The 26,789-nt window shown below is 38.4% G+C and overlaps 2 protein-coding genes across 2 annotated transcripts; one reads left to right on the top strand and one right to left on the bottom strand.

Moving 5' to 3' along the window:
- Nucleotides 1-1,654: 1,654 nt before the first annotated feature.
- Nucleotides 1,655-3,880, bottom strand: LOC137713231 (reticulon-like protein B2). The gene is made up of 5 exons (XM_068452512.1): nt 3,537-3,880; nt 2,742-2,922; nt 2,490-2,631; nt 2,188-2,257; nt 1,655-2,091 (listed from the first exon to the last, which is right to left on the bottom strand). Exons 1-5 carry the CDS (start codon nt 3,751-3,753, stop codon nt 1,925-1,927), a joined length of 777 nt encoding a protein of 258 aa, XP_068308613.1. The 5' UTR covers nt 3,754-3,880; the 3' UTR covers nt 1,655-1,924.
- A 9,713-nt stretch (nt 3,881-13,593) lies between these two features.
- On the top strand, nt 13,594-14,987 carry LOC137712249 (probable membrane-associated kinase regulator 2). Its single transcript, XM_068451359.1, has 2 exons — nt 13,594-14,836; nt 14,923-14,987. Exons 1-2 carry the CDS (start codon nt 13,594-13,596, stop codon nt 14,985-14,987), a joined length of 1,308 nt encoding a protein of 435 aa, XP_068307460.1.
- Nucleotides 14,988-26,789: the final 11,802 nt, after the last annotated feature.

Raw genomic sequence — 26,789 nt, 5'->3', positions numbered from 1 at the left:
GAGAATTCGAACTTATTGCATCCGAGGAAATGGTGAATTCTAGCAAATTGGCTACGCCAATGTCTACAGATTAAAATTTTAAATGAAGTAGTTTAGTATTGTTTGCAGACATAATAAAATGAATTATGATTAATCACTCTGCCTATCTAGTGAATGGTGAACTCGTGGATCTAACAAGGATACTTGCAAGTCCACAGTGTAGGTGAACAAGGAGAATATGGTGAACTCATTGATAACAAAAGTTCAGCATTGTCCCATCCCAACGTAGTCTTTTAAGGCATTAGGGGAAATCAACTTCTATTGCTTTTTCTTCTTTCACTGGTCATGCATCGATTCCTATATTCTCTGTGTTATGAATTTCATCCCTTTCTTCGGATGCTCTTAGTTTTGTGCCTGTGTTTTGGCGTTTGCATACCGTTGAGTGGATTAAGGTTAACATAGATGGGTCTTGTAAACGGAATGGTCAGGTGGTAGTGGTGATGTTTTTGATGACTCCAGTGATCTTCTTTTTTTCGGAGCATTTGCTTCCTCATCTTCTTATCGGAGTACAATTGTTGTAATTGAGGCAATTCAGATTGCGTGGGATAAAGAATGACATCACATTTGGTTAGAGACAGATTCTATGCATGTCATCCACCTTCTATCAGCTCGCTCCATGGATGTTCCTTGGTTTCTCAAGGTTCCTTGAGTGAATTGTTTATGGTACCTTGCTCGTTTGTGCTTTCGTTTTTCGGATACTTTTAGGGAAGAAAATTGTTTGGCAGATGATTTTGCTAATTTTGGTGCAACAAATAGTAGTTTGACGTGGTGGAACTTGGTACTTTCGTGAGGCGTCTTATGGAAGAAACTTTGTGGGGCTTCAATTCTTCTGTTTGAGGTCATGAGGAGCAGATTGAGGATGAGGAGGTGGATAATAGCAATGAAATATGAACTGCAGAATTATGGAAAAGCAATTTCAAGAAGCTGAAGAATTCTTAACCCATAACATATGGCTTTCGTTAATTGTTTTCAGCGAGTATTCGCCTAATTCCCCCGCTTGTTTTACCTTTTCATTTGTCTTCATGTTATTAATAAAAACTAGTAGAGGGGGAACGGACGGGGGAGGTGCAATGACCCTTCCTCCTCTGAAGGAGGGTGGGTGCCTATCACACGACTGTTCTCGCCTAATCCTTCTCTACAAATTTACATAAAAAGAACATAGTATATGAAGGAGAGGTCAAAAAGGATAAGAATAGATAGGCAAAGTGAAGTTCACAAATTGTAATCTTTTTAACCAACTTCATTTCCTTCTGTTACAATAGAAGGGAATGAGAATTTGTTAACAAACAATATTTTACTTTAAATTAATTTAAACTGCACAGATAAAGTCACATCCAATCTAGAGAATATGACAATGGTCACATATGCGAAGATAAGAAGCGAAGAAAGCACAAACGCATAAGGTCACATCCAATCTAGAGAATATGACTACGCCTACGTATGCGAAGATAAGAAGCAAAGCAATATTTTCCAAAATAATAAAAAGCGAAGGCATAACCTTTTAAGCAGATTTGTACGGATTCTATTCTTGATAAGATGGCAATGCGTATTATCGAATACCAAAAAGAGAAACAATCACCAAATCATTGCAAATCATTCCATCCAAGCATAGACATTAAGCAAAAGAAGAAAGTCATTGATTTGAAATGTACTAGCATGATCACCAGGTCACACATAACAAAAACTCCATGAAAACTGTAACCGAAAATATCATATACGTAGCGAAAACCAGTATGAAAAACACATTCACAAATTCATCCCCACCGTGAATCCAGCGGACTCGCGAACTATGAAATGGAGACGAGGATCCTAAGCAATCATGGACAAAATGTGCACAACACCCTGGCAAAACACAGTTAATAGAACCGGCTGCATATCAACCACTCTAAAACTTCTTGGCCTTCGTCTGCCCCCTAGGAATTTTACTAAGCACCTTTGCGTCAAATACTGCATACTGCTTCTTGATCTCAATCAGTACCTTCTCCGCAACTGCATCCACCTGGTCGTCGTATTTCTCATAGAACACAGGAAGTGTGAAGAGCAAAATGACCGCTGTGAAGAAAGAATCAACACCATGGTAAGAACACGCGCAGAAAGAAATGGAAAATGGCAGCCATAACTGATATGTACAATGTATGGTTTCCTTACCTATGTAGACCAAGGTCAAGAAGTTGTAGTACTTCCCCAAGATGGACACAACCCACAAGCCAGCAATCACCTAATCGATCATAACACCATTCACAAATACAAAAAACATAAACAATCAAGTCAGCAACAAGGTTCTAAAGATCATCCCTTTCATATGAGCACAGATTGCAATTCATACATGCCATGATTATATACAAACAAATTGCAAATCGAGAAACAATTAAATCATCATCATCATCAATCGTAGTGGAACATGAACAGCACCAATTAGAAAAGACAGAGCTAGAGGGCAATAAACATACAGAGAGGAACTGCTTCAAATCCTTCCCAGATGCAATCTCCCGCACGATAACAAGAGCGTGGTTGATCTCTGATGTAATTGCAGACGCAATCTGTAGAACCGGCTTCTCAGGAATTTGAACTTGTGGAATGTGGGGTGGAGACCTGAATGTAACAAATTGTTGCTAAGTGAATCATTCAGAACATATAAAATCGTGACCATCGCCCCCGAAAACAAACAGAACAATTAAATACAGAATCAAAGGAATTCTTACTTTTTAATGAAGGTTGAAGCGTGGGACCACAAGAACAACATAGCAATCCCAATAATCAACAAGTGGGAGACCAAAGTCAGCAGATGGTATTCAAAGCATTCAAAGAAAACCCATATGATCGTTAAGGCGATAAGAACACCTGCCGACACCTTCTTGTCCCTCCAAAGGAAAATATCAGCGGCTGCAACATATAATTATTCAATTTTTATCAAACCATAACAAAAACTTGCATTTCTTAAAAATTTCCAATTACGAAAATACAAAACCACGTATAATCACAATGTCATTGTGCAAAAAAATTAACCCAACACAAAATTGCAACATGATTATAAAGGCTCAGTTAAATAATTAGTTGGATTAGCAAAAATGGAAAAAGAATGTCAATCAATTTTTCATCAAACCAAAATTACAAGGTTGCATTTCTTGTAAATTTTCGATTGTGAAAATCCAAACCACGTAATCAACAAGTCATTGTACAAAATGTTAACTCGACACAAAATTGCAACATGATTAGAAAGGGTTCAGTTTAATAATCAGTTGGATTAGCAAAACTGGAAAAGGATTAAAAAGCCAATTAACACAATTAACAAAGTAACCCCAACTTAATTTATTCACAATAATCAAAACTTAACAAAATAATCACACAGAAGCGAATTAAGAACATTAACAAGGAAACCCCAACTTTAATTAAATACCAAAATCTTAATTAGCAATTAAACAAAATCACAAGGCCTCAGCAGATCTAGATCCATTAGCAGAAAGATCAGAAAGAACGTTTCGATTGCGAAACGTTACCTCTTCCGCCACCGAAGACGTGGTGTACGGGCTTCTCCCTCCCAAAGAGCCTGTTAACCTTGGACTTCAACGATGCCGAATAGCCACCGCCAATGCCCTTGTCGCGCACCGCCTCCGACGGCGGTAACGCCGACGACGAATCGTGACCGTGGATCTTGTCCGGTACCTTGTCCAACAAAGACTCCGCCGCCTTCACTTCGTCTGCATGCTCCGCCATCTCAACAACGCTACCGTTTCACAATTCCCCAACCAAAAAAAACTTCCCGTTTCGAAACCCTCGCTCGCCGATCTTCCCGTTTCTTTTCCTCTCACTCTCAGTCGCTCTCTTTTTCTCCCCTGTTTGCGCCGTTTAAATAGGCGGGGTTATAAACCCCAAACGCTACGCAATAAGAGCCGCTAAAATTAACGGCGGTTAGACTTGACGACATTCTCCGTTGGTCTGGCCACGGAGTTCTATGTACGTGGCGGAAGGAGAGGGCGTTGTCTAAAATCATGGACCGCGTGTGACATTGTTGGACCTATGGCGTGCGGCCACGTGTGGAAAATAGTTGGCCCATGGAAATCTTAGCTCTTAAGCAAATATTAAATTCGTTTTCTGGTTGGTCGGAAAATTAATAAGATTATCCTTTTTTATGCGACCCGTGGGTAATTCCACTTGTTAATTGCAGAATCAATGGGTGATATTATATGGATGAATCTGAATATTCTATTTTCTGTATTGATGGATCTGAGCCGTCCATGTCCGACGAGCATCACACGTGGATGTCACATAGATAATGTGTAGAAATCTCATACAAGTTATTGTTTTTTTTTTTTAATTGATTTGGTTTTTTCTTGTTGGGAAATTTGCCATTATGAATGAAAATATACAGACAATAGCATCAACCAAGCCTTAGGCGCTACAGGAAGCTATCTGTTGGGCGTCGAGGAAGAATTTTTTCCATATTATCGTTGAGGGCGACTCTAGACTTACCATCGATGATATTCAAGGGAAGTGTGAGAAGCCTTGGAGCTTGAGATTTATCCTTGAGGATGTCAGGAGGTGCGCCAATTCGTTTCAAGAAGTTAGGTGATATCATATCTTTAAGGAAGTTAACTTTGTGGTGAATGCTTTAGCTTCTATTAGTATCAAGTCCGTTAACCTTCATAGTTGGGATGCTTGTATCCTGATTGAAGCTTCGAATGCTCTGTTGTTTGATGCTTATGGAACTGGTTGTACTAGAGTTTCTTCTATTTAATGAATTTCTTTTCTTGAAAAAAATTAAAATAAAAATAAACGAAGCCTTATCACGTTAAGTGAGGTTGGCTGCACGAATCCTATAATGCTACTAAACTCGGTTTTCCGCCATGTCTTTGGTTACCTCCAATTATTAAAATATATTTTCTTTCATAATCATAGAGATTCGACGTGAGAAATTGAGTGCCGACTGTCAACTACATGATGCCCTCCTCTTCCTTCTTTATCCAGGCTTGGGACCGGCAGTTTATCTTACGGTGCCGGCCCAAGTTTGAATAATGGAGGAGAGGAAGAGCGTTAGGTAGTAGACAGCCAACACTTTGTTTTCACATCGAATTCCAATCATTATGAATGAAAATAATAATGGGATAATTATGTTACTTATAATACGTAGTTTTTGTAATTTTACATTTTAACTGCCTTGGCAACTCCTAACTGGTGGAGTTCTACTATTTGTGAGACCATGATTTTCTAGGGATAGAGTAAGGCGTATCAGAATACGCATAGCTCAGAGGTCCAGCCATGGACTCCTTGAATAAGATATTGCAAAAACTCAAGATTTAAAAACGATGAAGAAGGATTCTAAGCTAGTTTGAATTTGGTGTATGAATTAGGATGGATGTAGGGTGTATATGGAGAACAAAAGAAAGGATGAGGTTGTGGATAATGCCACGTGGCACTACGTGATTGGTTGAAAATCTTATCGAAATCTATTCTAAGGGGTTGTAAACAGATAGTGACACGTGGGGCATCGGGATTGGATCAAAATCTTATCGAAAATCTATCAACAAAATAGTACTTTCAGGTAATGACATGCGGTGTGACCAGATTGGTTAAAAATCCTATATGAAATTATAAATATTTTTCTTATTATTTAATAAAAAAAAATTAATAATATTTTAATATGAATTGACTAGACTTTAGGCTAGCGCATTTTTTAGGGCTGAAGATACATTTGGCCAATTACTGTTCATTGGGGTAAATTACTATTCATTTGAGTGGATTAAATGGGCTGGTTGCCAGTGCATTTTTTACAGTAGAATTGCTCTAAGAAGAGTAACAAATTAACTTCAAAATGATAAAGTGAGGGCTGATTTGGTATTACTGTGCTTTGAAAAATAGCTGTTTTTGTTGTGCTGTGAGAATAAACAGTTGTGAAATAAAGCAGCAGAATGTTTGGTAAACTTTTTTGTAAAAGTGCTTTTGGAAAAAAAAAAAAAAAAAAAAAAAAAAAGCAATATGATAGTGTTTGGTAAACTTTTATGTAAAATAGTTCTATGTGAAATGATCAAAAATGGTATAATACTAGATGTGCTATTGATTTAATTTTTCTTAACAAATAAAGGTGAATTACTAAATATACTTTATTTTTAAAAGAAAAATATTTATAAACTTTAACTTAAACATATAATCCAACGTTTAACAAAAAATCACAATCCAACATTCAACATATAATTCAGCATTTAAAATATCTATTTACTATAAAACTATTACTCTTTATCTTTTGTTTTATTATGGAATCAGAATTTTTTATTCCCTTTGCCCTTGTCATCTCTCAAATCCCCTTCCCCTTGTGATCCCATTAAACTTTTCATCGTCTTCTTCTTCTTCTTCATAATCTTCCTCCTCATCTTTGTCTTCGAGGTCAACCTTGGCTTCAAACTCATTGGTTTTCTCTTTGCCAATGGAGGAGTTGTTGTTGAAATTTTGTGGGGTTTGAATTTAGTTTAGGCAGCCAATGGACTGTTATGGGGAACTTCAAGCTCTGGGTTTTGTTGGGGCAATCAGGCTGGTCACCGCAACTAAGATCGGGTTTGCGCTTCCATGGCCATGGTGGAGCCGTGGTCTTCCATGTCGTTGAAGAAGTTCATCGTCGTCAATCACATCACTTCGAAACCTAGATTACCTAGAATCGCATATCACCCAGATTACCCAGAAATCTAAATCTTCCAATTCTACCTTCCAATTATTCAATTCAATATTCTAATTACCCAGAAATAAAGGTTGAAAAAAGGAAAATTACATTTTTATTGATGAAGAGTGCTCAAACTAGATGAGAGGCAGAGATCGAGCTTGAACGGAGAGAGAGAGAGAGCTAGAAAAAGAGAGCTCGAACCAGAAAGTGAAGGTAGGTTTGGGAATTTGGAAGTTTCATTAATAAAATCACTGTAGCTTCGTGTTTTCACAAGAAGCTAATTTTTGAAGCTGCCTTTTGCAGCTTCCCATTTTTAGCTTTTTTTTTTTTTTTATCTAAAACTTTGAAATAAAGCTGTTTTGGGGGTGTTTACCAAACTCCAAAAACTCTTCCAGCTTTTTTTCATACCAGTTTTTTTTTAAAATCACCTTAACCCCAAACCATACCTAAGACCCACCGGTAGCCATTCAAAGATTTGTGGGTTGTTTAGTCATTTTGTGGGACCGCTTTTTAAATAAGGGATGTGCTATCTGCACATTCTTTTTTACTTCTCACAAACCCTCTTAATTTGCAACCATTGGACCAATTTGATTAAAGAAGATCAAAAAGCAAACATTTACAAAGGATGTGTAAGAAGTAAAAATGAGTATGTGAATAACACATCCTTTAAACAATAAACTCATATGTACTTCACAAAACGAACTGGGACTTCTGTTAAAAAATTTAGATTTTAATGTTCCACTCCGAAATTTTAGATATTTTAATTGTTAAATCTTGATTTTTTATATTTCTAAATAAAAAACTAACGGTCAAAATATTCAAAGTACTCATATATCTAAGAAAGTCCCTTGTTTTGTGGTGGGGAAGCTGTAGGTCAAGGCTGTTTAATGCGAAGAGGAAATATTGGAAGCGTAATGTTATTCACCCATGTATTTTACTCTTTAAACATCTTTATTAATTTTGGTTATTGATTTTCATTATTTCATTCGATCAGATTATTGCAAATTAAAAAGAATGTGTGAAAAATAAAAATATATGTGTGTGAATATCACTACTTATATTGAAAAAAAAATTCATTGTGACTGGAACACGAGTGATATACTATGTGTTTTTATATAAGTGGTGAGAATTTTTTTTTTTAAGTTATTAATTTTTTAACACACATATCTCACAATTTACATAATAATAAGTATATTATTTCGTGTTTCGGTCACACTGAAAAATCTTTCCTTAAAATCCCATATATCACTCAACATAGAGTTCGAATTCCATGCCCCCTACTTGCATGTCCACCACGTGTTGTTGAATAGCACGCCTTGTGCTTACTACTTGTCCTTGGCTGGAGCCTCGTAGCTGTGGCCTTGTTGCTGACTAACTTAGCCCTAGTTTGGCTTAGCTTAACTTTTAAAAAAATGGGTATGAAAAAAAGTTGGAGCATTTTAAGTGTCTGGTAAACACTTTAAATTAGCTTTTTTTTTCAAACTTATGGGTGAAAAAAAACTGAAAACCAGAAGCTGGAAATAGCAGCTTCAACAAAACAGCTTATTTTGGTAAAACAGCTTATTTTGGCAAAACACTTTAAATCAGCTCTCTCTTCCCTTTCGCTCCTCGCGTCCACAGACCACTCGCCCAAGAGGAAAAGCGAGTTGAAGAAAAAGCAACTCAGCAAATTGATTGGAAAGGATGATGGGGGAGTGGCAGCAGCAACAACAAATAATCGACTAGAATTTGCAGAACTTAGAAGAAGATGATGGGATTGGAAATGGAAATGGAGGGTTGTTCGTGAAGGTGATGACGGACGAGCAAATGGAGCAACGCCTTGAAAATGGAAGGTTGTTCACGAAGGCTGCGCCTTGGCTGCTGAGAGAGAGAGAGAGAGAGAGAGAGAGAGAGAGAGAGAGAGAGAGAGAGAGAGAAGAGATTTATTAATTTTAAGGCATTAAAAATTATTTTTTTAAAATATCTTAATTATAAATATTTAAGATAAAGCTTATAAATATTTTTATTTTAAAAATAAAGTATATTTAATAATTCACCTTTATTTGTTAAGAAAATTAAATTAATGGCATATCTAGTGTTATACTTTTTTTTGGTCATTTCACACAATCATAGTTGTTTTCCATAAAAATTTACCAAACACTATCATACTGTTTTTTTTTTTTTTTTTTTCCCAAAGCACTTTTACAAAAAAGTTTACCAAACACTTTACTGATTTATTTCACAGTTGCTTATTCTCACAGTACAGCAGAAGCAGTTTTTTTTTCAAAGCACATCAATACCAAACTAGACCTTAATGTAATGGTAACAAGATCTTGCCTCTTTCTTTATCATATCTTCATGCGGTTTTGTGTCCACATAGAGCATTTTTGCCTAATATTTCAGAACTACTGAGTAGTTTGAATAATAAATAATTATTAAGGGAATTGTTATTGGCACTCCAAATTCTTCATTCTACACTCCCAAACTTTCTATATTTAGAAAGAAAAATACATTTGTGAGGAGTGTAGAATGAGATTTTTGAAGTGCCAATAACGCTTCCCATTATTAATCTAGAAAATTGTTCTAACCCAAATAATAAAAAAAGAAAAAAGAATTCTAGAATATTGAACAGCTGATAAAAGTCATACTAACAAGAGCTAGTTTGAGGTTGTTGTGTTTTTTCTTTAAATTGCTTCTGTTGTGATATGAGAATAACAACAGTAAATAAAAAAACATATAAGTATTTTGTAAACTATAGTACTAAAAGTGTTTTTAGCAAAGAAAAAAAGAACGGGCTAGAATTGTCAATATGAAAGTTTCGTTAATTGGTATTTAAAAAAAAAAGGTTTTTTGAGAAGCATGTCTAAAGCTGCTTGTATTTTCTGTTTTCTGTTGTTTTTGACAAACCCCGACCCGGAATATCCACTAGGACTTCGAATCGAGCTGTGATGGCCGTCACCAATAAGGTGACAAAGCCATAAGCTGTGATAATGGGCAAATTATGAATAAATTTAAACCTAAAAGCGCCTAAATACACGAGTGCCCGGTGAGCAGGTATGGGCTCATTCACATGTGATACAGAGCATAAGTAAAGTACAATAAGGTAAGATAATGATTATACCGTAAAAAAAAGCCACGTGCACTGGAAGTGCCACAATTTATCGTCGATACAGAAACTTTGATACTAGAATCTGGAGGGGTGCAAAAATAGAAAATGTGAATGGGCGAAAACAAAGCTTTGCAAAACCATTTCTCTTCTCAAGGTACTAACCCCTCGCTGTAACACCTATATAATTTCCCAGAATATAGAATACATATGTATATCAAAACCATGCTCAAAATAGAATAATCCACATATATGCCATGTCAAATATCTCAGCATAAAATATGTAAGCCAGGTGTTATAATCAATGCAAATAATATGTCAGCAGGAGTCACCTAACATGACCTGTACGGCTGAATCAATAGCTCAACAAGTATGTCTGCACACGAGTCAGAACCACCTAAAGTGGTCTATATAACAGGACTAGGTGTAAATAAATACGCTCAAGTGCTACGATCATGTGTTAACTGTGCGAATGATCACGGTTCACCTACAAGTCGGAACCACTTATAGTGGTCTGTACGTCGTACCAGCTGGAAAACTCCACTATTTCTAAAAATTCTCAAAATTTACAGAAATGAAGATCTCAAAGATTAAAGCAAATTTTATACCTGCGGCCAAGGCCAATTTGGCCGGAAAAACCTCAAACTGGCCACGAACCGCCTTATTTTTTAGTGTTCTTGATTCGTCTCCAAAACAACTTTGACGCCCCCAACCAATGAATGGGCTTTGTTCCAAACCTCAGGGGAGTCTAATGGTGGTATTAATTGGATGGAATTGTTTTAGAATTGGGGGAATCGAAGGCATAGGTTCATCGCACCCACCGCTGAGGTTTCCCCCAAAATCAAGGCCAAATTTCTTGATTTTCGGGGTGTAATAGGGAGAGGGAAAGTCATGGATGGTTTTCCAAGTGGTAGTTTGAAGTGATTTGCCGGAGGAAGGGCTAAAACCCTTTGGAAATGGCAAGAAAACCCGACTGGGTCGGGTCGCCCACTCGCGGGTCAGGGATCCCCCGCACCCCCTTCTCTCCTTTTCTCTCCTTTCTTTTCTCTCCCATTCGCCCAATCCTCATCTCCTTCTTCTTGATAGGGTAGCAGCCCTCTCCACTTCTCTCCTTCGATTGGGCAGCTCTGCCCAATCTCCTCCCTCCCCTTTTTCCACCAGTCACACACACATATATATCATAAAAAATCATTTAATAATAATAATAATAATAATAATAATAATAATAAAAATATAGTGTAAGATAATTAAAATAGTGATTTATTCCAAATACTTTCGGGTTCGCAACTCAACAAAACTTTAACCGTAACCCCAATTTCACTTCTACTTGTGCCTACGCGTCTGTAAGATCGAGCTCTATCCAAATATGTCGAGAAACATAACAAAATATACGAGAATCACATGTGTCCTAAAAAAATCATACTTTGCCCCTAGGGTATTCCCGTAATTTCACGTAATAAAATTATAAAAAATCATACTTTTTAGGGATTCACTGTAACAGTGTTGAACCCATAATTTAAAAAAAAAAAAAAAACATTTTTTTCATTTACCAAACACATTAAAGGCAAAACTGTTTTTAGAAGCTATTTTAAAAAAAATTTAAGCAACCCCAAACCAACTTTAAATTATTTAATTAACAATGTCAAAGTTTAATTTCCAATGCTTTAGTACTGTTTGGAAAAATACTTGAAAGTGTTTCCTTTTTTAGAAATATTTTACAAACACAGACCATATTTAAGTTTATTTTACCAAATGTAGTTAAAAACGCTCTTAATTGTGTGGAAGTGTATTCATACCCTAGTTTGTTGAAGTAATGTCAAAGGTCTAAGGGCTGGTTTGGTATTGTTGTGCTTTGAAAAAAAACTGCTTCTGTTGTGCTGTGAGAATAAGCAGTTGTGAAATAAAGTAGCAGAGTGTTTGGTAAACTTTTTTGTAAAAGTGCTTTTGAAAAAAAAAAAAAAAAAACAGTATTAGAGTGTTTGGTAAACTTTTATGTAAAACAGATGTGAAAAAAACCGATTTTTTTAAAGCTGGGTTTTGCAGTTTCTTGTTTTTGGCTTTTTTCCACCCAAAACTGTGAAAAAAAAGCTGAAGCTGAGTATTTACCAAACACAAAATCAGTTCCCAGCCTTTTTTGATAGCAGCTTTTTTCAGAATCACTTCAGTACCAAACCAGGTCTAACTTTGCTACTTTTTTTTTTTTGGGTAATAAAGGACTCACTTTCAAGACCCATGCAGGCTTTCGACCAGAGAGCTTTGTGTAGTCTCAAAGTTCAAAGGTAAAGGCGTAAATAAAGGGATTGAAGCCTGCTCTGTTTGTTTTCTCGCATTCTTTGTGTTTTTACTCCTCCCTTCATGGAAACTTCACCATGCCACTGTGCTTTTGTATTCTGAAAAAAGGGGCACGATATCGGTGTCAAGTAATATTAACGTATAGAATGATGGGTTTCGGAGAGTGTGATGAGGTTTGTAGAGTAACTGCACAGTAAACTGTCATTATCGTGATGTTTTGTGCTGTATACGATGACATGTTCTTACATTTTATCATTGTTCTAAAAATCTCGGCCTAACGCTGCTTAGGCCCCCGCCTAGGCACTAGGCAGCTGGTCACCACTCCGATTAATACCTAGACCTGCTAAGGCACCCGCATAGCTCGCCAAGATCTGCCTAGGCACCCGCTTAGGTTGAGAATTACTTAGATATAAATAGATAACTTTCATTTTGTATTTTATTTATTTTTTCAATAAATTGTGAGAGACTTACTGAATAGTTGAACGAACATACATTATATGCTTGTTCCCTATATTTTCATTATGTTTCAATACTATATATGTCATTATATTTTTTAGTTTATGATGAAATTATATATATTTTAAGTATAAACAGATATTTATTTACAGGAAATATAATATATTTACTTAAATTCGCTTAGTCTGCATAGGCGGCCACCTAGACCCCGCCTAACCGTTTAGGCGCTAGGTCCCAATCCGTCACCCGACTAGCGTCTAGAGTCTTTTAAAATCTTGCATTTTACACATGCTTGTAGATTATTAACACGAAACGACCAATGAAACACAAAAATTTATATGAACTTGAAATTGGAAACAGCATTGCCTTTTGCTTGGCCATATCAATAGATGCGATTCTTTTAAAAACTCATTAATAGATGCGATTCTTTAAATCTGTCCCTAATTGACTGCTCCTAACAATTCATTTTCTTTTAGTGTGACTTCACCTTTTGCCACGGCTATATCTGACCCAAAACTCAGAAATCAGTAATTAATCATGTGCAATATGGGTTCTATCACAGTTGAAATGAGAACTAATTAGTTGTGGTTATATAGACACGAGCATACTGTCTTCACAGGTTGTAATGTAAAGAGTGAGAGACGAAATGTTAAGTGCAGTCACTGCTTACACATATAGGCTACGTACCCACAGTGCACGTGGGTGCTTATCGCTGCAATAACTCACTTAATTTGTTGATTTTATGATTAATCAGAGGCGTTAATAACATTTTTAGGTACATACTACTCAGTAGTGTGAATATTATGCAAGGTCTAATGGTGAAATATCGATTAAATTTTTATATGAAAAATTTACCCCAGTCACTCTCTCTCCGCTTTTTTTACCCCTCCCCCCCCCCCCCCCCCCCCTCTCTCTCTCTCTCTCTCTCTCTACCCCAGTCACTTGCATTTTCAGTAGCGGTACTGGTTCTTCTCCCTCCGCAAACCCATTCATCTAAGCAAACCCTGCCTCTTTCCTCTCTCTTTTTACTCAGTATACCCACTTCTTCTGCCTTATACTGGCTCTCCCAACCATGGAAACTTTCAGCTTCCTCAAGCACTGGCGCGGCGGTGTCACGGTTGGTTCTGCTAACATGCGCACCACCACCACCACTTCACCCACCACCACAATCCTCACCGCCGTCGCCGAAAACGACGACGAAGACAGTGACAGCGACAACGACGACGGGCCTTTCTTCGACTTAGAGTTCGCCGTCCCCGACGAAGACGAAGCGTTTGCTCAAAACCACGACGAGGAAGCTCGGCAAGAAGATGGCTGCAACGAGGATGTCCGGCAAGAAGACGACAGCGGTGGCGGCGACGACGAGGAGTTTAACTTCACCGTCTCTTCCGGGTCGACCCAGGACAGAACGGTCGAGCCGAATCTGACTCTCTCTCCCTCCGACGACTTGTTCTTCAAAGGGAAGCTTGAGCCCATCGAGCCCTTGTCGATTGAGTTCAACCCATCTGAAGAATCTAACTCCAAGCCCCAATTCGCCGTCTCATTATTGAAATCGGCCACCAAATTTCGTGTTTTCATGCTGGGTTTGAAGAAATTGAAGTCGAATTCAAACGGATCGGAAAAACCAGGGAAAACGGAGCTGCCGGCGGCTGGATCTGTTGCGGCGGTGGCGAAAGAACCGCCCCAAAAACCCCAGGAAAAGCCACCGCAAGAGGAACCGTCGCAAAAGCAGAAGCAGCAGGAGAAGCTTTTCACGGTGAAATTCAAGGTTGAGGAGGTTCCCATTGTGTCTTTGTTTGCCAGACACAACAGCTCCAGAATCTCTGCAACTAATAAGTCGCATACGACCCAGCGGAAGCCGCCGCCGATAAGCGCTTCTGAAGAATCGGCTTCTGAGGAAAAGCGCTTTCCCAAAGAGGTAATGCAAAAGTACTTGAAAATGGTGAAGCCTCTCTACGTTCGCGTTTCAAAGAGGTACGGTGAGAAGCTGAGAATGTCCGGGCAGCTCAACTTGAACGGCTTGACGGCGCTGGCTTCGAATCCGGCCGAGAAGTCCCAGTCGGAGAGTGAAGTTTCAGAGCCGCCGCCGGTGACGGCGAGCAATGCGAAGAGTGGTCAGAAGCATGGGAATTTTCCGGCAGGGTTGAGAGTGGTCTGCAAGCACTTGGGGAAGAGCCGGTCCGCTTCCTCCGCCGTAGCCGCGGCTCCATCGGCCGCCGTAATCGCGCAGAGGAGTGATGATTCGCTGCTTCAGCAGCAGGATGGAATCCAAAGCGCCATCCTGCATTGCAAGCGTTCCTTCAATGCCTCCCGAGGTAATTTTAATTTGAATTTCCATTATAATAATTTTCTCCAATTTTAATTTAATTATAAATTTTCATCTTTATTTATTTTGGTTTAGATTCGGACACTAACCGGATATCTCGGTCGGTGAGCGATTCCTCGAACGAAGAAAATGGAAGTTGAGATGTCACGCAAGTCGTCGGATCAAGGCGAAGGAGGTGGGCTTTAATGGCCCGGATCTTGTCCCGCATGCTTTTTTGGCGGGAAAATTGGAGCAGGGGTCAAGTGAATAGGGATGTGATATTCACATATCCTCTTTTACTTCTCACACATACTTCTAATTTTCGATCGTTAAATCGGCTGAATTGAAGAAGATCAACGGATAAAAATTAACAAGAATGTGTGAAAAGTAATCTAGGATGTGTAGATAGCACATCCCCAGTGAATATTTCTGTTGGGTTAATCATACTCAAATCGAAGAGGCCAAAAGGGGAACCGGAAAAAAAAAAAGTAATTTTATGTGGATAAGTTTTTCTTGTTAATTATTGCAAATTGCTTTTAGAAAAAGCCAGAAAAATTGAGAAGTGGGAGGAAATGTTTGTACAAACTAGTAATTTGGTGTTTTGCTAATTTTATGAGCTTTAGCTTAATTTTCGGTTAGTAATAATTAATCACAAAGCCCAAGTCCTTCTGTTAATATTTTGACCAAATAATTAATAAATAAATAAATAATATTGTAGCCTAATCTCTTCACAAAAAAAAAAAAATTAAATAAATAAATATTGTAGCCTAATCTAAGTGCTTATGATTTTATCATGGGATTACTTTTTGGTGCTAATGGCGTATGGGAATCCGTGAAGTTCTGCTGACGTTGATGGTATTCAGCATGATTCTATTCGTATTCTCTGTGTAAGAATCTTATGAATCAGTTCATCGGTATTTTTTATTTATACTTTGTAATTAGTTTTTGTTAAATATTATTTGAGATTATTTTTAAATAAAAAATTCAAAATGATTTCTAACTACATAATAATTAATAAAAATTGGCAACACAATGTGAATGAATAGCTAAGATAAATTATTTCTTAAAATCTTCACAAAGAGGGCGAAGAGAATCCTCATCCTTAAATATGTAATTTAAAATCATCCCGAAGAAAATCAAAGAGAATCCCCATCCCTAAATATGTAATTTGCTGAAATAACCTATGAAGATTGAATTTGTCTTCTTTTGGCAAATGGTCGTCGGACGCACAAAAGTGCTGCCTAAATTGTTTTATCTGCTTTTACCTCTTGGCTTTCAGGCGAAGCCTTTTTGTCGTTTTTGGCTAGATATCAGATTCTTTATATCAAAATGGCCACATCAGCAATAACAATAATAAAAGACAACGCAAGTGTTTTCCAACCGAAATGCCAATTCTTATATGGCATGACATGGAATGGCAGCAAAAAGAGTTGATGTCAAATTTGACAGTAGCTCTATTTGTAATTATTGTTTTTTTATTTAAAATCATGATTTGTTCTGCAGAAAGCCAGGAGTCTTGACAATTTCACCCACTACCACTACATATTAGCCAAAAAGAAAACTAATCTCAAAGTACTAAAAACCATCAACGGAAGATTAGATTACATCTTGCTGGGAGGAGCTCTTAATCAAACAAGCGGAATCCCATATCGTCATCACTCTCTTCCTTGGGTTCTTTATTCTTCTACTCTGCTGCAAGAGCAGCGGCAGCCCACTGACACCTAGAGCAGCAACGGTAACAGCAGCACCGCGGTTGCAAAACCTCAACACTATCATTTTTATTATGGGTGGTAGAGAGGTGAGGGAGATAAGATCTGAGAATGATGGGTGGTAGAGAGCTTTGTGGCTCAAAAGCCTCAACACTATCGTCTAGGGTTTTAATCTATTTTTAGTTATGAATAAGTACTTTCCTATTGTAGGCCTATTTGACTAAACTGTATAAATGATAGAAAGGGAGAGGGACTGGCGGCAACAAAAGAGAAAGAGAGAGATTTAATTATGAGGTGTGTGTTGTATCACCCTTTTATATCTTTATTTATAGTAGTAGGATATGTAGAATCCTTACCCTTTTAGGATTACATCTCTTAATAGGTAATCAACTCCTATTAGGAATAAACTAGATACTCCTAGATATACTATAATTTACACAATCACAATTTTAATTCGATAGAACTGCAACACTCCCCCTTGAGTGTATAAATACTCAAACAAAATGTCGTATTAGATCTTTAGCAGATGAGGTAGAACAGTTGATGAAGTCAACGACATAACGAGTGAACGCGAGTCTCAAATACAAGTAAGTATGCATTGGTAGTAAAACTCACAAAACCTCACTATGGTAAAACCCAAGGCATGGGGAAAACCTATAGATTAAGGAGAAAAGTGAGAAGTATGCATACTGTCTAAAACAAACATCAAACATGATGAAATTAGTGAACTCAACGGAGTATGATCATTCCAGGATGGGTGCCTTGTTAAAACCTTATTAGGTAGCAAAAACCCAGTGGGAAAATTGCTCCTAATCGTAGGAAAAAGAATACATATGCTTCAGGATACACCCCTTGAGTTAGACATAACTTATGAATAAGAGAACTACAAGCGATTTAACTCAGATAATTTACGCATACCGATTCCTTGGACGAGCTTCTAAAAAGTAGACTTGGGCAGTGACTTCGTGAAGAGGTCGGCCAGGTTGTCCTGGGAACAGATTTGCTTGACTTCAATGTTCTAATGCTGTTGTTGTTAGTGAGAAAAAAAGAACTTCAGTGTTATGTGCTTGGTGTTGTCTCCCTTGATGTATCCCTTCTTTAATTGCTCGATACATGTTGCATTGTCTTTAAAGATCATCGTAGGAAGGTCAACAATGGAAGAAAGACCACTAGTTCTTCAAATATGTTCCATAACTGTTCTCAGCGAAAAGCATTCTTATGAGGCTTTATGCAGGGCTAGAATCTCAGCATAGTTCGAAAAAGTTGCAACTAGCGTTTGTTTGGTAGACTTCTAAGATATAGCGGTGTCTTCAATGGTAAAATCATAACCCGTTTGAGAACGTGCCCTATGTGGGTCAAACAGATAACCAGCATATTTGTAACCAACGAGGTGTGAATTAACCCGAGGACCAAGGGGGGTGGCGGCTCTTCTCGAGGATTCATGGGTGTAGAACAAGCCCATATTTGTTGTACCCTTGAGGTAACGGAAAATGTCTTTAACACCATTCTAGTTTTTGCGTGTAGGAGCATTGCTATATCTACCCAAAAGATTAACATCGAAGGAGATGTCGGGTCTAGTGCATTGAGCCAAGTGCAATAAAGCACCAATTGCACTTAGGTATGGAACTTTAGGCTCCAAAATTTCTTCCTCATCCTCCTTTGGACGGAAGGGATCTTGTTTAGCATTTAGAGTCCGAACGACCATAGGAGTACTCGAAGGCTTCGTTTTATCCTCATTAAAGCGTCGCAACACCTTCTGGGTGTAGTTCGATTGATGTACTAGGATTCCATCTGAACAATGCTCGATCTCCAGGCCAAGATAATATCTAGTTTTCCCAAGATCTTTCATCTCAAATTCCGATTTCAGGTGTGTGGCAATTTCCTTAAGCTTTGTGGGAGTTCTAATGAGGTTCATGTTGTCGACATAAACTGCAACGATCACAAATTTGGAATGTGACTTCTTAATGAACACGCATGGGTATAGTTTGTTATTCTTTAACCTTGGCTTTTCAAATATTCACTCAAACAGTTATACCACATATGCCCCGATTGTTTTAATCAGTAGAGTACCTCCTCAATCTAATCGAGAAAGTGTTCCGTGGTCTAGAACTATTTGAACTAGTCAATGGAAGTCTTTCTGGAACTTTCATGTAAATTTTCGTAGCTAGATCCCAATAAAGATACGCGTACCACGTCCATAAGCTGCATATTCAGTTTTTTCGGAACCTACCAAACTGATAAAGTAGTGGAACGTTACGACGTCCATTACAGGGGAATACGTCTTCTTGTAATCAATCCCAAGGTGTTGGGAGAAACCTTGCACTACGAGGTGTGCTTTGTATCTTACTATTTCATTATTCTCATTACGCTTCCTCACAAAAACCCACTTGTAGCCCACAAGCTTCATATGTGGTGGAGTAGGAGTTACAGGCCCAAACACCTTTCGTTTCGTGAGCGAATCGAGTTCGACCTAGATTGCTTGTTTCTAGTTTGACCAATCCGTTCTACATCGATATTTATCAACAGAGCGTGGTTCAATGTCATTGCTAAGCATGATGTCGGAACCAACGGTATACGTGAATGCATCATCGACATTCATCTCATTCCGATTCCAAACCTCATCCAATACTATGTAATGGACCGAAATCTCACAATTCTCGGAAGCCCGACATGCTTCGGTATGGTTTGGGGTTGAGGTGATTTAAAAAAAAGCTGGTATCAAAAAAAGCTGGGGGTCATTTTTGTGTTTGGTAAACTTTCAGCTTCAGATTTTTTTTCACAGCTTTGGGTGAAAAAAAACCAAAAAACAGAAGTAGAAAAATGCAGCTTTGAAAAACTGGCTTTTCAACTTCTGCGCAAACCTTTAAAACACGGGTGAACAGTGACCCTTTAATGAAAGTTTCTAGCAATCCTACCCTGAGCTCTCTCTTCCGCCTCCACACTCCTCCGTCAAACCCACCATTCTCCCACACCTCTATGCACCTCATCCACCTCTCCTGCTCCTTCAAACCCACAAAACCCCCCAAACCACATTCTCTATCGACCTCAACACCGCTGCCTGCCAAAGACAGAGTCATCGACTTCGGAAAATACAAGGGTAAGATGCTGGCACCTTCCCTTCAGCCTACCTCAAGTGGGTCTCCAAAAATCTCCGCACTCACGACTTTGAAGACTGGGCGAAGCTCGCTGACCAGGTCCTTGACGATGCCGTTTACTGGAACCGGATCGAGTGGCAGCTGGCGGAGAACATCTTAAACGAAAATCAGAGGAAAACAGACCCAACCTCTGACATCGTTTCATTTACCGAGCTATGGCAGCTCTAAACCCATCAAGAACCCTAATTTCCCAAAACCCATTTCTTCATTTCACCGATACAATTCACTCAGCTCAAGCTCAGGCAGTTGATTTCGAGTAGGAGGAAGAGAGAGTGCAGAGAGAGAGAGCTGAGGTGAGATGGTCTGAGATCGAAGGTTTGTGTGTGGGGTTGTCTCGGTGGAGGAGAGAGTGCAGAGAGAAAGAAACAGAGTTGAGAGTTTTCGAGAGAGTTCAAGAGTGTAGAGGGAAAATATGACACAAGGATAAGGGAAATGGGGTGTGGGCCCCAAGGCCACACAAAATCCTCACATAAAAATAATAATATTAAATAAAATATCATAATAATAATATAGTATTATACCCTTTTTGGTCATTTCACATAGTCACAACTGTTTTACATAGAAGTTTACCAAACACTATCATACTGGTTTTGTTTTTTTTTTTTTTCCAAAAACACTTTTACAAAAAAGTTTACCAAACACTCTGCTGCTTTATTTCACAACTGCTTATTCTCACAGCACAACAGAAGCAGCTTTTTTTAAAAGCACATCAATACCAAACTAGCTCTTCATATAAAATATCATCGTAATCTAGAATAACCTCATGCGTTGGAATAGATGAGTAAGCAATGGTCGGATTTAGACTAGGGTTACTAGTTTGTGTCGTTTTCCTCTTCCGAGGTTACAAATCCTTTGAACCATAAGGCCTGCCACGCTTCAAGGTAGGAGCAGGTGATTAGCTAGCAACCAATGTACCTTACCATGTGGGAGGTATGCTCGCCCTACCCTCGGGGACGATTCGGCCAACCACGGTGATGTTACGGCGTACATTCGGTACGTCTATCTTGGCAGGTGCATTTGCAAGGGGTATATGTGATCTCGTCATCTTTGTAGCTGGGCAATGCTTTGAAGATCTAGAATACGTTGCACTTCAGTTTCAGACAAAGGTGTGTGAGGATCTAGTGGGAGTAATCCACGATAATTCGCAACGTTTTACAGGAACATTAGTGATCTTATTTCCCCCTAACGATGGGAAGACCGTCTTATTAAAGTGACAATTCGTAAAATGTGCGGTCAAGAGATCTCTTATCAAGGGCTCTAAGTAGCGTATAATTGATGGCGAATCATAACCGACATAAATTCCCATTTTTCTCTGAGGACCTATTGTGGTACGTAGTGGCGGCACAATTGGCACATAGATTGCGCACCCAAACACACGTAAATGCGAGACGTCAGGCTCGTATCCAGTAACCAACTGTAACAGTGAATGAGGTTGGGTATTGATGGGCCTCAGGCGGGCTAACATAGCTGTGTGCAATATTGCATAGCCCTATTGTTTGAAGGCGCTTTATGAAAGCTTTTGCCAGGGTGTTTTGGTTGTGATCATGGGGTACAGGATGTTCAACTTCAATCCCAATAGACATGCAATAATCATCAAAGGTCTGTGACGTAAACTTTCCAACATTATCCGGTCGAATCGACTTGATCGGATAATCAGGGTGTTGAGCCCTAAGCTTAATAATTTGTGCTAGGAGTTTCTGATAAGCTTATATTTATATATATTTTATATCAAATTCACCTGTCTTTTCTTAGTTAGTTCCTTATATTTTTGAGTTATTTACTTTGTTTTTGTGTTTTGTAGGATTTGTCAAGTAAAGAAAAGAAAAATAACACAAGTGGAATTTTAAGTAACAAATTCGTCAAAACTGCCTATGCAGGTCAGCTGACTTTGGAAGCAAGTGTCGGACATCTCAGAATAAATTAGAGAATGAGCCTTATATGCTTGGAAAGCTACGGATGTCTATTTTCTGGAGCACTTTGCGGATTGTTAATATCATTTTTTTAGACCGTTTTAACACTGAAAGGTTCCCAAGAGGCTGAGCAGTTTGTAACTGACAAGAAAACATTGAAAGCAATAAATCCAATAAATCTAGTAGCCAAAACTGATGCAATCAAGAACAAACCAGCTGACACCTATTCAAATATCAGAGGAAATGGAATTAAAGATGAGGATTAAGAGGGAGTAATTGGCATAAAGGCTACCCAAGGAGTTACAATTGTTTTACATTTCCTCTCACTTATTGTCATCACTAAATGACTATTAGTGGGTGAGTTAAGGAGAAGAAAATGATGCAGCAAGAATTGGTTTAAAAGTAGCATTGGGGAAGGAAGGAAAGATGAGAGCCTTAGTCGATTTCTTTCGGTTCTATTTTCTCAAACTCATGTCTATCTTTTGTTTTAACTTAAGGATTGTGTAACTAAATTTTTAGTAGTTAGGGGATGTTTGAAGCCCCGAATATGATTGCAAGTTTGTTATGACATTTCGTTTGAATTACTTTTATAATGGATGAAAATTGGTTCACTACTTATCCCATTGACGAATTCTTTATGTGTTTTCTACGGATGCATACTTAGTAAGCATATCTAGGATTCTAATGCTATGAATATGTGTGTGCCTGCCCTTGTCAAATAAGGACCTACATATGTTCTAGAGTAGTACTGGTTAATTGCGATTAACATGTGAACCAATTTCTAGGATAAGTAAGACAACACTAGTACTTACGATGCCTTGTGATGACTCAAATTCTTTTCGTTCTTAATGATTTTTACTTGTTAAATTTATGAACACACCATTCTAGATTGCATGTTAGGGACTAAGTTAAGTTGAAAACGCCATTCTCTTAACATACTACATAAGAAAGAGTAATAGGTTGAGTTCTAACATTGAGCCAACTTGAGCATCTTCATCTGAAAATGAAAGGAATTTGAATGAAACATAACATTTTTGCATGATTATTTCGTGGTGGATACCAATTCGCCTAACTCGTTTTTCTTAATTTGCGAACTACTTAAAATCTGTTTTTGTCCTGTTTTTGTTCGATTTAATTTAAATAGAAAATCAACTCCAAAAATTCCAAAAATTTGTCTGAGTGTAGCTTTGTGTGTCTAGTATCTGCATATAAAATTTCGTTGACTTTAGATAAGTGTAAGTCGGTCTAATAATTATTTTTCGGTGGCTGGCCAGTAGGGACAGCAGCCCAGTTTTTGTGACATTTTAAGTAGTTAGATAAAACAATCTTCTACGGGAAAGACCCTTATTTTCATATGCTACAATTGACAAATATTAGTGTTAATAAGGAAAATCAATAGGACATTTGTGTGCTACTTTGTGGTGTGCTTTTAATTCTATCAGTTTCGCAAATGTAGCATTGCGTGTGGACAATAAGCAAACATGTGACCATCGTGTTGATGCATCAACCAACACCATAAAGTATCTAAATGGTTCGCACATTGGTTAGATAGGTCCACAAATATCCCCTTGAATCATCTGAAGAAAGTTAAGGGGGTCGTGAATAATCTTTGTAATGGAAGGTTGAATGTTCAACTTCACCAACAAACATGCTTTGCAAAGCAGATGGCCAGGATAAGATTTCAAGTGATGCCCATGAGATGCTTTGAGTATACGGCGCATCATATCTCTTCCGGGGTGTCCCATTCAATCATGCCAAAGTAGCAAAGTGTCTTGGAACCCAACACTAGGGTTGGCCACATGGTGTGTCTCGACGGCTCGAATAGTTGTTATGTACAACCCACTTGGGAAATGTTCCAATTTCTCATGAATATGCTTTTGGCCATATTCATAAGAAGTGATACAAAGAAATTCAAAGTCATTCTCTTCAGTGGTTTCAACATGATATTGATTATCTTGATTATCTCTAAAATTCAGCAACGTTATTCTGGAATGGGGAGAATAGAGTGCCTCTTTAATGGTTAATTCAGTACCATTGGACAACATTATACGAGCTTTTCTGTATCCTTCTATCAGGTTGGATGGACCTGAGAGGGTTGTCAGAGGTGCATTATTAGGTATTAAGTTAGTAAAATAGTATTTCTCATGCAATATGGTGTGCGTAGTTGCACTATTAGCTAGACAACTAACTTCCCCACTAATCATACCTAGAAATAAATTAATTGAATCGGTCACATGCATAAATATAATTGCATTCATTCAATTAATCAAATCGAGAAATAATATTCAAAGTTCAAAACAAAACAAATAATTCCAAAAACTTAGAAAAATTGTTCAAAATTAAACCATAAACCTAGAAATTACGCCGGGGGGGGGGGGGGGTGTGTTCGGCCACTCATAGGGTTAAACACCCTAAAACCATGTCTAAAATTTATTCTTCCATAGAAGTAGATGCCTCCTGAAAATCTAAAACCCCTAGAGATGTAATAGCAAATTCGGGGATTGCTACATGTGCAAAGTTGGACTCACAACGTGAATGATACTTGGCAATAGCCTCGGGGGTAGCTCAACATACGTGTGGCCAATGATCTTTTGATCCACAACGGTAACGTATGTCCAATTCAGTGGAATCTGATTGAATGGTAGCTTTTCCCTTATTCTTGAAATTTGGGGCCTTCAGGGGAAGAGGTTAGCGCTTCTAGGTCAAATTTCCTCCCTTGGATAGGCCTATGTTCGGTGGACCTTGGGCCCGTGGTGGGGATTGTCGCCCATTCCCACAGCCACGATGGGATCTTCATCGATTATGGCTGCTATAATTTGTCACGTCTGCTTTAGGCGCATCGTTCTAACCAGTAGGTTGAGCTTGATGATTCTTCATCAAAAGATGGTTCTGCTTTTTAGCGAGAAGTAGAACATATATCAAATCCGAAAATTTGGTGAACTTCTGTGCCCTATATTGTTGCTGAAGGACAATATTGGTGGCGTTGAAGGTCGAATAGGTCTTCTCCAAGAGATCCTATTCGGTTAAGTCTTTGTTACAAAACTTAAGAAGTGATCGGATTCTACAAACTTCAGAGTTGTATTCATTCACAGACTTAAAGTCTTTGAATTGTAAATGTTGCCAGTCGTGTCTTGCTTCATGCAAAAAGACGTCTTTATGGTGATCAAAGCGAGCCACCAGTGCTAGCCAGAGGGTACGAGGATCCTCCTCTGCGAGGTACTCGGTCTGCAATGTATCATGAATGTGTCTTCGGATGAAGATCATAGCAGTAGCTTTCTGAGCTTAGTTGATGGGTGCATTGTCGATTGGTTCCTCGATGGTAGCTCTAAGACTCTTTGCAGCAAGATAGAGTTTCACGTCTTGAACCCACTTTAGGTAGTTTCTTCCAGAGACTTCCTGAGCGGTGAAATCAAGCTTGTTCAAGTTCAACATGTCCCTAAACAGAGGGTACACACAAAACGTGGTTAGTCATATGGAAAGCTATAGACATACATTGTAGAACATTCGGGTTCTATAGACAACTAGTTTAATTTATGCATGAAAGCTACAGATTTCATGTGGTAAGTTTTGAATGAAACTTCGGGTTTTAAAGGCACTAAATTTGAAACTACAGGTTCGATTTAGTTTATGAACGTTTAGTTCATATATAGGGATACATGCAATAGCACAAAATATAATATGCAATAAAGTGTAGTAGATTTTTGGATTGCTTCAGGAACCCAAGTGTGAGTGCTTTGAGACTACGAAAGATAGGCAACGGTTCAAAGAGACGAAATAATTTATTGAATCATTAATTACCAAAAAGTGAGCTTCAGGCCAATAATTTTGGATTAATTGTAAGATTGGTGGACTGCTGGTCACTTTAATTAATTCAATAGATTGATATCATTCGGGTTCGATCGTAGTAGCAAAAATAATTAGAACATTTGGATTAAAATTATTTAAAATGCCAAAAATTAGCATTGGATTCAAAAAACCATAGCCCAAACATGGTGGCAATAGGTGTCATGAGTAGGGCAAGGCCCTATTGGGTTTGATGGGCTTGGGTGGCTACTAGAAGCAGTCCAAATCATAGCTGCAGGCCACAAGCTAATCTAGGTAAGCCCAGCCGTGAAGGTTGGCTTGCTGGGCAGGGTCAGACACTCGGGGGTAGCCCAAAGGCTTGCGGGTGTGTAAGAAAACCCCAACCGCAACTGGGTTTCGAACTTGGGCTGCAGAGACAAGCCTAGCCGCATATGCTGGCTGATGGCGTGGGTCGTGGCTAAGGCTAAGCCCAGCAACAAAGCTACTGGCGTGGGTCGAGATTAGGAACAGGTCTAGCAAGCCAGGAAGGCTACTGTAGACGGGCCAGGGCTTCAGGCTTGTGTCAGGGATAGACCTAGCATGATTTTAGCATGCGAGTTGGGTCAGGTTTGGACTTAGGCTTTAGGCCCGTGTGGTAGCCAACCCAGGCCGATGCCTAGTTGAATTCCGAGAGAAGCAGCAAGCCAGAGGGCTGGGTGTAAGGTCCAAGGCATCAAAGATGCCGTCCCAAGGTATGTCGCCACACGGCTGGGCTTTACGCCAGCACGGTGTCGTAAAAATCCTAAATTTTTTTTTTTTTCAAATTTAAAGGGTTAAAAACCCGAATTGCTTCTAAATTTATTTCAATTCTTTGACTCACAATTCCACATAGCATATATGCGTAATACATGAACAGTTATATATATTGACAAAATATATGAACATATATATGATATGTATAATTGGAAGGAAAATATAAATATATGGGGTTCATGCATCATGGAGAATGTTTTCATGCATCAGGGTTTTTTCAAACATCTTAATCTATTTAAGAAGAACCTGATTGGCAGAAAAGGATTGAAAGCCTTTGAACTTATAGAAGATAGCCTCCTTATACGATTCATCAGTTCCTTAGTTTCTGGCAAGAGCGTGCTGATAACGTATTGTAGGTCTATTTGATTGAACTGTATAAAGGACAGAGAGGGAGAGGGGTTGGCGGTAACAAGAGAGAAAGGGAGAGATTTAATTCTAAGGTGTGTGTTATATCACTCTCTTATGCCTTTATTTAGAGTAGTAGGATAAGTAGAATCCTTACCCTTTTAGGATTACATCTCTTAATAGGTAATCAATTCCTAATAGGAATAAACTAGATACTCCTAGATATACTAGGATTTACACAATCACAT

This window comes from Pyrus communis, chromosome 13 (assembly GCF_963583255.1).
Source record: "Pyrus communis chromosome 13, drPyrComm1.1, whole genome shotgun sequence".
Taxonomy (NCBI): domain Eukaryota; kingdom Viridiplantae; phylum Streptophyta; class Magnoliopsida; order Rosales; family Rosaceae; genus Pyrus; species Pyrus communis.
Note: the sequence above shows the minus strand (reverse complement) of the source record. Positions and strands in the feature narration are given on the sequence as shown.